The sequence below is a fragment of the Palaemon carinicauda genome, chromosome 8 (assembly GCF_036898095.1).
Source record: "Palaemon carinicauda isolate YSFRI2023 chromosome 8, ASM3689809v2, whole genome shotgun sequence".
Lineage (NCBI taxonomy): Eukaryota > Metazoa > Arthropoda > Malacostraca > Decapoda > Palaemonidae > Palaemon > Palaemon carinicauda.
This window is the reverse complement of record NC_090732.1, coordinates 82,091,630-82,104,292: the sequence shown is the minus strand read 5'-3', so window position 1 is coordinate 82,104,292 and position 12,663 is coordinate 82,091,630. Positions and strand designations below refer to the sequence as shown.

Sequence of the window (12,663 nt, the reverse complement as noted above, 5' to 3'; positions counted from 1 at the left end):
GCCCGTGGCAACACCTGATCAGCTCTTCATCTTCAAGGAAGGTTGTTTCCCCCTTCCGAGGGAGAACTGCCTGCATCACTTCACAGACTCCGACTGCTGTTGCTGTCTTCGTCTAGGCGACACTCCCCCCCCCCTTGCTGTCTTCGTCTAGGCGACACTCCCCCCCCCTTGCTGTCTTCGTCTAGGCGACACTCCCCCCCCCCCTTGCTGAGTCGCTCTTCCTTCGGGGGCGGAGCATAGTCTTAGGCACGTTTCTCCTGAAGTGATCATCTCTCTCACGAGAAGGGCCATTCATAGAGACTCCTCTTTGGAGGATCACTACTGCTAAGGTCAGCTTGCTGGTCACCCCGGCCCTCATGGGCATCATCAGTTCCTGATCATCCTACCAGCGCAACCTTGCGCTGCAGCTTATTCCTTAGATTTCGGTAATGGACTCTTCTATGGAGCTTTCACGGTTGCTATCGGTGGATGTTCGCCCTTCCAAAGGGCACATCCCAGTTCCTGATCGTCGTGCCAGCTGACCTGCCAACCTACCAACGCAACCTTACGCTGCAGTTAGTCCTTGGACTTCAGTCCTGGACTCCTGTCCTGGACTCCTCCGTGGACCTTTCACAGTGGCCATCAATGGATGTTTGCTCTTCCCAAGGGCATGAATGAAAAGATTTGAGTGGCTCCTATTCTTTTCTTCATCCTACCCTCTCATGGGGAAAGCAGCATCCTGGGTTCTCTGCATAAGCTGACCTCAAACAACTGCAGGTAAACCATGGTCCCTTGTGTACCTAGTACAGTATTAAGCTAATACTGTTGCGTCCCCATACCCTGGCGAGGTGGTATTGGGAAAGTCTTGGTTACATTAGTTTTTTCCTATAATAGACTTGGAATAACTTTACCTAGACAGTCACACTCCTCCATGTATCAACACACAGCCTGCGTAGGCCGCGGATCTTGCGTAGCAAGGTTTTAGCGAGGGCAGTGACTCCTTATTTTGGTCCCTCTTAATGAGAGAATGCCTTGATGAAGTCATTGAGCTTCAGCACGGCATTCTACTCCCGTGCTGAAACTTGGTGACGGGCAAGAGGGCTCTCGAACTTGGGGAAATTGCTCCCCCAGTTCAAATCTAAATTTCTCTTATCTTTTTCTTCCTCTTTATATTGCTTCAAACTTCTCCTAATATTATAAACTTTCTTTCATGTTACTGTCCCAACCCTATGAGTAAAATTTCCCATATGTATATGTGTATATATTTACATATATATGTATGTTTATTATTTATTATTTTTTTTTTTCATGGCATGGATGTTTCTACATCTGTTATTGCTGCTTGAGCGGATGTTTCTACATCCGGTATTGCTGCCTGCTTTGATGAATGGGAAAGGTGTCACGGTTGTGAGGTGTTTGTGCTCAAAGCTATATGTGAGAGTATTGGATGATCTCACCCAAGTGTTGGGTCTTTGGAATCCAGGGGGATCCAATGCTTGGGGTAGGACTCTCGGCTTTTGGCCGGAAGCCCGTCATTACAGATATGGGGAGGATGATTCCATAGTTTCTTGGTCTCAGTCCTAACAGGCGGGTTCAGCTTACACTTGTGCCTCTATATCTTTTGATGCTATCCTTCGGGTAGGGTATGGAATGGACCATCTGGGAAGTATATTCTCACTGTGCCGGTAGTGGAGAGTGCAAATTTCCTTCCCAACATGTGATGCCTTAATGTTCTCAAGCAGGTAAATCAAACTATTCAAAATATCACTCTTCTCTTTTCTTTATTCTAATGGATTCTTGTGACAACGACTCCACCTCCCCTGGATATGCTGACTGGCCCCCGGCACTGTTGACGACCTCTGGCAATTCATTTAACGAAAATTCCGTTTATGACGTAAGAACTAAAAAGGACTACTGTATTCTTTAAACATTCGTAAAAAGGGTAATTTGGGCAACACAGAAAAACTAAATGTCCTGCACGTTACCCAAATCCCATTAGAAGCTAATTATGATGTGCTACATAAAATATTTGAGTGTTACGGATTGATAAAAAGTTAGAATGAAACTTTAAGATGATAATTGGGATTCTTAGTAATCATTTAATTGTCATGAGGAAGCATTTAATGCAAGCCATAACATTGTTAATATTAAAGTAGGTAATATGAGTATTAAGGATGCTCTGTGTGATGGGGCACCTAAAGATCTGGATGTCTACAGACCAGCAGACTGGGTTGATAAAGATATAGAGGTAGATATGCCATCCCAAAGAAAGCCAAAACCATCAATGTGGCTTCTTGCTAAATCTACAGGAAGTACGGAAAATTATTTCAAGATCTGCAAATTTCTTCAGAGAAAGGTAGGAACGATCGCACCTGGAGATATATCTCGATTCGGTAAGAAAAGTTACTTGATAAAGGCCAAGTCATTCACACAGTCTGTTATATTTTCCAATTTGAAGACAGTAAATGATATAAAATTGGACATCAAACCCTATCTAAACTTTAGCTATGGAAGGGGAGTGGTTTTCAATAGGGATCTATATGAATTTACCGAAGAGGAGATATTGGCTATGTGTCCACTATCAGTGTGGAAAGTACATAAAGTACCTGGAACATTAATGATTGTTCTTACTTTCCAGGATTCTGACGTACCTTTCCACATAGACATAGAAAATGAAAGGATTAGAGTTCAACCTTTTAAGCAGAAGCCACTGCAATGTTATAATTGCTTTAAATTTGGGCATCCTTCCAAAGTTTGCAAGAATGATAAAATTTGTAATACTTGCTCCAATATTTACCATGGGGAATGTACATTTGAGGCAAGGTGCTTAAACTGTAACTCTAATCATAAATCTAATGATAGGAGATGCCAGTTTTATAAGTTAGAAGAGGCTGCCCTCAATAAATCAACTATTGAACATGTAAGCATGGGGCATGCCAAGAGATTATTAAATAAATCTAATACCTATGCAAAGACATTAAAAACAGGAGAAAAAGTTACTCGGGAATCATCTCACCCACCTACTACTGTATGTAGTTCTCGAAAAAGGAATTCACCATCTATTGATAAAGTGCTGCATAAGACAAGAATATCTCCTCCTAAAGATTTATCATTGAGTATCAACAAAAAGACATTGCCCTCCACTATCAAACCTTTGTCCCCCATTACAAAGGATAGTACTAACCTCTCCCAGGCCATATCCTTGCCTGATTTAATGGAGATTCCACCTGACACCAAGTTATCAGGTGTACTTGTAGTGGGGAAGGTACAAAAATCTGGTAACTCACACCTTATTAATCGTAAAAGAGAGTGTCCTCCATTTCTCTCACCTCCTTCCATAAGAAATATTAGAGTTATGCCATCAAATAAATATGATGTTTTGTCTGTTGATGTTTCCGATCAACCAGAAGACAATTTAAATAAATCTGAAATTCAAGTTGAGGTCCACCATCCACCTCAACAAATAGATCAAAAGGATACAAAGAAAAACACAATCGTAAAACCTAACATAACAAGACCATTTCTGAAGAAACCTACAAGAATAATGTTAGATTAACAACTGTTAATGGGAAGACCTCATCCAAGATGTCTTCCAGAAATAATCCATAGTTTTCTCTTCCATTTTGCAATGGAACTGTCAGGGTATAAGGGTGAAATTTGAACAACTTAAGCTTCTAATTCATGAACATTCCCCCATAATTGTATGTCTACAGGAAATTATGCTTGATGCTAACACTCCTAGTCCTCGAGAGTATGTTAGCTATAGAACACCATATAATCATCAAGCAGGGAGCCATGGCGGAAGTCTCATGTACGTTCGTTGAGATGTTCCCCAAATACCTGTGTCTATACGTACAACCCTGCAGGCAGTGGTTGTACAAATTGATATAGGGAGAAAATATACAATATGCTAAGTACCTCCAAATGATGATATTTTATATGATGACTTAGCAGAGGTCATTCAACAACTCCCTCAACCATTTCTCTTACTGGGAGATATGAATGGTAGACATCCTTTGTGGGGTGATGTTTTGGCAAACACAAGGGGCACTATTATCTCATCAATTGTGGAGAATGAGGATGTGGGACTCCTTAATACAGGAGAGCCCACGCACTTCCATGTTCAGACAGGTACCTTGTCATGCATTGACCTTTCAATTGCAAGCTCTAACTGCCTTCTTGATTTTAATTGTAGGACATTAGATGATTAGCATACTAGTGATCATGCACCAATCATTATAAACACCAACAAGGGTCCGCCTTTACAAAGATCGCCACGATGGAATCTTGACAAGGCAGACTGGGTTAAATTTTGTGAGCTAAGTGAAATTGAAGGGAGTGCAGAACAGTTTGAAAGTATTGATGATGCCATAGACCTACTGAATGGAACCCTCCATACAGCAGGAATCAATTCGATTCCCAAAACCACAGGACTATTCAAAAGATGACCAGTCCCATGGTGGTCTTCAGAATTAACAGCCTTGCACAGAGCCACCAGAAAATCTCCGACTAGATTGCGTAGACGCTGTACGGATGAAAATTTGATAACATACAAAAAGTGTAGAGCACAGTTCCGTCGTGCCATGAAAGAAGCTAGACGCCAATCTTGGGTGGCTTTTGTTTCCTCCATTAATAGTAGAACACCACCATTTTCTGTATGGAGGAAAGTAAAAAAGATTGCAGGCAAATTCACCCCAAACCCACCACCAGTGTTGATGAAAGTGAATGGTCAGTATGTGACTGAAGGAAATGAAGTTAGCAATGCCCTGGCTGACCATTTTTCAAATGTATCATGCAAGAGTGTAGCAGCTCCTGGTCACCAGTACAGGAGCATTAAAGAAAAGAAAATTTTAGATTTTGCAACAGGAAGGGAAGTTATATAATTCCTTTCACTGAAAGAGAATATGATTCGCCACTTTCCTCTTGTAACGATACAGCCCCTGGACCCGATGGAATTCCGTATGTAATGATTAAACATGTACATTTTAATACAAAGTTATTTATTTTAAGCATTATTAATAGAATATGGCATGATCATAGTTATCCAAGTGTTTGGGAACTAGCCATTATTTTAGCCTTTTTAACACCCGGTAAGGACAAGTTTTTAGCAGCAAACTACCGACCTATTGCATTGACATCTTGTTTATGCAAAATTATAGAGAAGATGGCCAATGCAAGAGTGGTGTGGTTCCTTGAAAAGAAGGGTATTTTATCACCGACTCAATGTGGATTCAGAAAAATGCACTTAACGACTGATGTGTTGATAAGACTTGAGTCCTCTATTTGTGAAGCATATGCTTCCAAACAGCGCCATGTGACAGTCTTTTTTGACCTTGAAAAGGCATATGATGCCACTTGGAGATATGGTATACTTAAAACAATTCATGAATTGGGATTGAGAGGAGTTTTTCAAGTGAGAGTGGGGGAGGCTCTATCAGAGGATAAGTGTCAGGAAGGAGGAGTTCCTCAGGGGAGTGTGCTGAGTGTAACCTTTTTTGCACTAGCAATTAATGAGATATCCTCAGTCATTCCCCGGGATGTTCCCTCAACATTATTTGTGGCTGATCTCTCAATATCATTTGCTGGAGCTTAAATGGCAATGGTTGAGAGAAAAATACAACTCTCAATTGACAAAATTATCCAGTGGGCCGATATGAATGGATTTAGGTTCTCGACAAGTAAAACTACTATTGTCCATTTTTGTCATATCCGGGGAGTACATCCAGACCCGGATATATACATTAAAGGTCAACGGATACCATGTGCAAGTGAAGCTAAATTTTTAGGTTTGATATTTGATTGTAGGCTTACATGGGTTTCTCACTTAAAAGCGTTAAAAGCTAAATGTCTCGAGGCTCTAAATATTTTAAAAGTACTGTCCCATACATCATGGGGGGGGGGGGGGGGGGGCAGATCGCAATACTATTTTGAAATTATACAAGGCCTTGATTTTTTCCAAAATCAGTTACGGATGTGAAATATACTCCTCAGCCACCCCAAGCCGGTAAAAGATATTAGATTCAATACATCATGGTGGTATTAGATTGTCCACAGGAGCGTTTAAAATCTCACCTATCCCAAGTCTCCTTGTTGATGCTGGAGAGTTACCTCTAGATCTTTACCGAATTTCTGCTATTATTCGGTATTGTTTTAGATTGCAAAGACTTCCTAATTCTTTAGCCTTTCAGACGGCAAGCCATGTAAGTCACTCAACATACTTTGAGTTGCACCCAAAATCTCCTCAACCTTATGGGTTTTGGGTGAAACAATTTTTAAAGTCTTGATATAATTAGAATTAAGGTGCTTCCATTTAAGGTATCCTCAACGCCTCCATGGAAATTACCAGAGATATCTTTTTGTAAATATTTCATTAGAGTTGAGAAGAATATGACTGACTTAGAATCCAGGTCTCTGTTTATGGAACATGTTGAAGAACATAGGGGATCAACTTTTATATATGCTGATGGCTCCAAATTTGATGCTGGCATTGGATTTGTAGTACATAGTAATGGTTTTAATTGTAGAGGTGCACTTCCTCTAACAGCTTCAATATTTACTGCCAAACTGTATGGCATACTAACCGCTGTTGAGAAAATAGCATTGGGAAAGGAGGGTAATTTTACCATTTTTAGTGATGCAAGGAGTGTCCTTCAAGCTTTAGAAGTTTTTAATTCTAGTAACCCTCTAGTTTTAAAGATTTTAGAATGGCTTTTTATTATTGGAAGGAGAGGTATAATGGTTCGATTTTGCTGGGTTCCAGCACATGTAGGTGTATATGGGAATGAGAAGGCAGATTCATTGGTGAATAAGGCAGCATCAGAGTTGGTGCCAAGAAGGTATCTAATTCCCTGTAATGACATCCTACCTAACATCAAGAAATTGCTTTGCAGTAAATGGCAACAGCACTGGGATAGCCTAGATGACAATAAAATGAGAGAGGTAACAAATGTCATATCTCCTTGGAGGTATAACATGATGCCCCGAAAATGGGAGACGTCTCTTTGTCGTCTCCGTATTGGTCACACTCAGTTGACACACGAGTTTCTGCTGAAGGGCCAACACCAACCATATTATGACGACTGTTTGGTACCTCTAACAGTGAGGCATTTGTTGATCGAATGCCCCAATTATAATAACTTGAGGAATAGATATTTATTTGAGGCTCGAGGTGAGGATGGCAGGTTCATCCTTGCCAAGATTCTTGGACATGATGTGTCCTACTGTGCAAGTGGCATTTTTAGATTTCTTTCAGAAGCAGGTCTTCTGAAAACTATTTAACTTTTACAATGACAAACTTTTAAGGTTTTAATTGAATATTCTTTTATTTTTTTTTTATATATATAGACTAAATGATATCGGCGTCATTGATCTTAGATGTCAGGATGCCTGGAAACTTTAAATCAATCAATCAATCCTTATTTTTGAGCACTAATATATTCAGATAAGAAAGCCCCCGGGTAAAGCCAAAAGCCAGATTGGCAGGGACGTCCACCCTTCCTAATGGGTGAGTCACCCCTAATAAATAGCGTGGTTTGTATTCCACTTACGGAACAAATGACAAATTCGTAGATAATTTGTATTTTTCCTAACTATACAAACCTTACCCCTTTATAGAAACTTGCCCGCCAGCCCTATCCCCCTTGAAGTCCTACCTCCAAGCAACTAAATCACAGGTATGTGAGTGGGAGTGGTAGCAAGCTACTCCCCCTACCCCCTGCTAACTAGCAGTGTGGGTAGTTAACCCTCGCTAAATTTTAATGGCTCGTCATTTCAGCTCCGCCGAAAGTACAGTATAACCCCCTAATAAATAGCTAAGTTTTGTATAGTTAGGAAAAATACAAATTATCTACGAATTTGTCATCTCCCTGTACATCATTATCTCATTTTCTTGTTTTTTTCTTTTTAATTTGGAAGCATTTTAACAATCGACAATTACAGTACCAACCTTTTTTTGTTTATATTTGGTTGAGATCAGCTGATCTGAAGGTCACAGTTCCGAATCGAGAGAATGCACAGATATGTATTGTTTATATGATTTCTTAATTTATTCAAAATATCTTCATGATGAATATTACATCAACACCAATATGTTACTGGATATCATAGTTATCATACAATTAGTTTATAACCATTATTAATGTTATTAGTTATCATACGATTACCTTCTCTCTCTTTCTCTGTGCGATGTGTGTGCATGCATGCATGCGTACGGCTAGTTCGTTTTTAAAGCTTCTTATGGTATTTAATTTTTAGTTCATCATTTAGCCTTCATATTTCATTAGACATTATTGTGTTTTAATATAGCATGTTTGTATTCTATTTTTCAATTTTGGGAGCATTTCAATAATCAGCAATTACTTCCATTTCATAGATATCATATGGTTTCATTTTACTTTGGTAGACGTCAGCTGATCTCAGGGTCATGCTACCATATCGTAGTTATGTGAATACGTGGAGTGTTATTTTTATCTATTTTTTATTCAAAATATCTTCATAATGAGTATTATATTAACACTAATATGTTATAGGATATCACAGTTTCCATAGTTGGATTATAGCCCTTATTTTTAATCTCTCTCTCTCTCTCTCTCTCTCTCTCTCTCTCTCTCTCTCTCTCTCTCTCTCTCTCTCTCTCTCTCTCTCTCTCCGTATTTTGAATTTTAATTCATTCAAATCATAACATTTCTTTAAACATAATTAGAAATTATTTATATCATTACTCGGTGTTTCGATTATGGCAATACTAATATTACTCGGTAATGAATCGAAAGGCAATCACTTGATTTGCTACTCGCCCTCTGCCAGGATTATGACATCATCAGACTTCTTTTCTTAAATTTACGGTAGGTAGTACTATTTTCATAACTGATTTCGTCTCTCAATATTCGATGATGGGAATAATAAGATTACTCGATAACATGCCGAAAGAAAATAATAAGGTTTGCTAGCACGCATTCTGCTTGAAATACGACATCACAAACTCGGCAAAGAACGACTTTCAAAATTTGTAAAACCCTTTTCTTTTTACTTGCAAGAAATGAAAGAAAATACTAACTTTCCAAGCAAAAGTATTTATTTTTTATAATGTAAAAGAAAATACATTATTACCAAGAAAAAATATGTCCTGTTAGTGCACAGTATTTTGTTTAGATAAATATCGATCAATTATCAGAGATTAAAGAAAACTACGTAGAGTCAGAATTACGCTACGTAGTAGTCATAACAACCGATGCAGACCCACAAAATACTTTGTATCATTACTTGATATTTCAATAATGGGAATTCTAATACTAATCGTTAGCCTTTTGGAAGGAAATATCTGTATTGCCTGGTCGCTTTCTGCCGGTAATATGACGTCACCAGGCATATGATATCAACTTTTTTTAATGCGTTTTGTATTGAAAATGGATACTGTATACAGTATTATTAATAAAAAAAAGAATACTAATTTACCAAGATAAATCAGTTTATTTCTATACAAGAAAATAGATTATTTCCTAGCAAATATTTGTCTCGTTACCGTGAAAAAACGGGTTTAAAGTTGAAGAGTCATAAGTCGTAAAGGTTGTAAGTCAATCTACCTGTATGTAAGAATGTTTGTACAGTAAATGTAAGTTTTAGCTTAGAAAGTGTTTTAAGACTGTATAATGAGTTTATAAGAGTGTTAGGGAAAGTTTATGAAAGCTTAAATTTATGGAGAAAATAAAATCAAAGAATTTTTTCAAGTAATAAAAAAACTTTATATTTCTATAACTACTTTGTGGTGTTTCAGGTATCAAGGTGCCTGAAACAGAACACCCTCATTACCCTAGGTTTTACCGTATATGAAACATTTATTTTAAATTAAACAAAATATTCACCTTATGCATCCATTGAAATTGAAATCTCTTTGAGTTAATTAGTTACTTACTTTGTAGATCACAAAAGGTATGGATGAAAAATTTTGTATTATAAGCAATTGTTTTGGTTGATAAACTATGGTATGTTAAATATTTTGAAAGTCAGCAGATTATTTGATAATTTGCAAATTACAGTTATTTTTTGGGGTGGGTGGGTGTGGAAATTTGTATTGTATGTGTAAATATGAGTACTTTGGTAATATCTTTGCAGAACATGCACAGCACTCAGCAGACACTGTCCACGGTTAACTTGGTTGGATTTAGACTCCTGTTCGCAAATAAGTGATATATCATTGAAAGCTCTTAGTGATGGCTGCCCAAACTTGGAGTGGATAAATGTCTCATGGTGTGACAATATTACACAGAATGGTGAGATTGTTTGTTTTTTATATACTGTACAGTTAACTGCTTGTTTTTTTTTGTTTTTTTGTTTAGCTGTTTGCTACAAAGCCAGGTCCTTTAGAAGTTTAATTTTAATGTAAAGATAGAAAGTATGTCATATTTAGCTAGGATGTGTACAAATTGCAGAGTGAGTCCAGTGATATCAGCAAAATTAGATCTTCATTTAATATGAGTTCATTGTTGAGAATACAGTATGTATGCTTTCTACATGTTTGGTATAACGAATGTCGTTATGTACCAGATTGTTCACTATTTTTCTGATGATTAGTTTGGAATCTGTATTTGAAAACTGTTTGTGTGAGTTGCCACATATATGCTTGAGAGTAATTATGTCCCGTTGTTTACTCTCGTAAACATAGTCTTTCTACGTGTTTCATAAGAGTTTTGCCTTTATTATACACAATGCCCCGATATACAAAGTTTTGATGAATGAATTTTCAAAGTTTGAATAAGATAATTTTGTCCTGTGCTTCGATTTACATTCTTAAAGTTTGAAGTTACAAATTTTTGATCAATAATTTGTAGCTATAAAGAATTTAATTGAAAAAAGTAAAAGAAAATGCTAATAGAATTGATAGTAATGTTATAATCATTGCATAAACCATACAGCCACAATAGAAACTGAATGGAAAAAAAGGTTTTTTTTTATGAACAGTTGAATCTGATAACAGCTGCTTCACTGGTATTTCTATCATTGTACAATAGTAAACAATTTTGTCATTATATTACAATGTTAAGTAGAATATGACTGATATACTTTTGCATTAGATACCCTTTGGTCTTTCTTTTTCTATGTCGGCTATTCCCAAAATTTGGGGAAGTGCCATGGTTGATATAGACCGTTATTTGCTCTGGAGAAAAGATCAAGTATATATACTGCCAAATACTGTATAGATAAGCTGTAGCTGAAGCGAAAAAAAAAAAAACAATGTTCATGGCTGCCAAGTTGTTTGGAGTTGGGAAAGCTCTGTTCAAACCTGGAAGGATAAATAAAAAAGTGGTGGTTTGATATAACATGATCTTATATAAAACTTTATGAAACTTCTTAGTTTACAGTAGTACAAGATGGTGTATTCAGATTATGGAAAGGTAAATCAAATTACACAAAAATTACCTAAGGAATTGGAAGCAAAATTAGAAATTTCTATGCTGTGTAATCAAGTACTGCTAACCTGAAAACTGTAAATTATCATGCATCAGCAACATGGATTAAACTCCGGTAAACTTGGATATGTCATTTAACGTTATAGTAAATAAAATATGAGAGAATTATTTTAAACAAAACTATCTACCATAGTATGATAAAAAATGGTAGTTTAAGCATTAATTTTTTCTTTTGGAAGATAAGAAATTTTTTTTTTGAAGTTTCCTTTAATCAAATGATCTGGAAAGCATAGACGGTAGTGTCATTCAACTTATTGCTGAAAACAATGGGAAAGATTACTTATTTGCAATACTAATAAGGGAGTATTATATGCATTATTACTATACACAGTGAAGTGATATATCAGTTTTATCAAAATCTTGTTTTAAATATTTAACTTAGCCGGTGAATATATAATAGCTGCTGCTCAGCGGCTCGACAGAAAACACACTCAAAAACTCGCGAGCGATCGCTATGAAGGTTGCAGGTGTGCCCACCAGCGCCAACTATCGGCCAGATACCACTCTTGCATGTAAACAAACCCTTCAATTCTTCTCTGTCGACCTTGACGACAAGACGTATCAATACTCGCTGTATAACCTGGAGTTTTCTCAACATATTTGGTGAAGTACTTCATTTTGGTTTGAGCTTTCGCAGTGCAGGTGTTTTTCCTCAACTTAAACTCTTGAACTCTTTATTGGACAGATTTAATTGTTGATGACTTGGATTGTTTTTTTGGACTTTCTTTGACTAATTCAAAATGGCTGACGCTTCACAAGCCCCTAGATTTCGTAAGTGTAATGCTAGGGACTGTAATAGGCGTCTTCCAAAGGCCTCTCTCGATCCACATACTGTGTGTTCCAATTGTCGGGGTAAAACCTGTCAATTGGGAGATCGGTGTGAGGAATGCGTGGGCCTTTCGGAATTCGATTGGCTCGAATACGATAAGTATGCACGTAGGCTAGAGAGAGATAGGCTCCCTGTCAGAGATCTGAACTGCTCTTTGCTCCCTTATCAAAGTTTTTGTTCCCGCAACAATTGGTTAAGGACATAGCTTCTTCACTCGTGCAGAAGGACACCCATGACTTGGTGGCGTCCTCTGCTCGCAAAGGGACTCCTTCGACATCCTTTTCTGCTAGACCTAGGATAGACACTCCGGCGTCCAGATTTATTCCGCCCTTTCGTGGCAGAGCTCCCAGCAGGGGAAGTACTCGTGCCGAGGGAAAGAGAGGAAAGAAG

At 37.7% G+C, this 12,663-nt stretch overlaps 1 protein-coding gene across 2 annotated transcripts in view; it reads left to right on the top strand.

Annotated features, from left to right (window-relative positions):
• LOC137645777 (F-box/LRR-repeat protein 20) overlaps positions 1-12,663 on the top strand; it is a 325,431-nt gene that overhangs the window by 159,727 nt on the left and 153,041 nt on the right. For both annotated transcript variants that reach the window (XM_068378688.1, XM_068378689.1), the window contains exon 5: positions 10,090-10,247. In XM_068378688.1, coding sequence (XP_068234789.1) covers positions 10,090-10,247 — 158 coding nt within the window. The remainder of the gene's footprint in view (positions 1-10,089; positions 10,248-12,663) is intronic.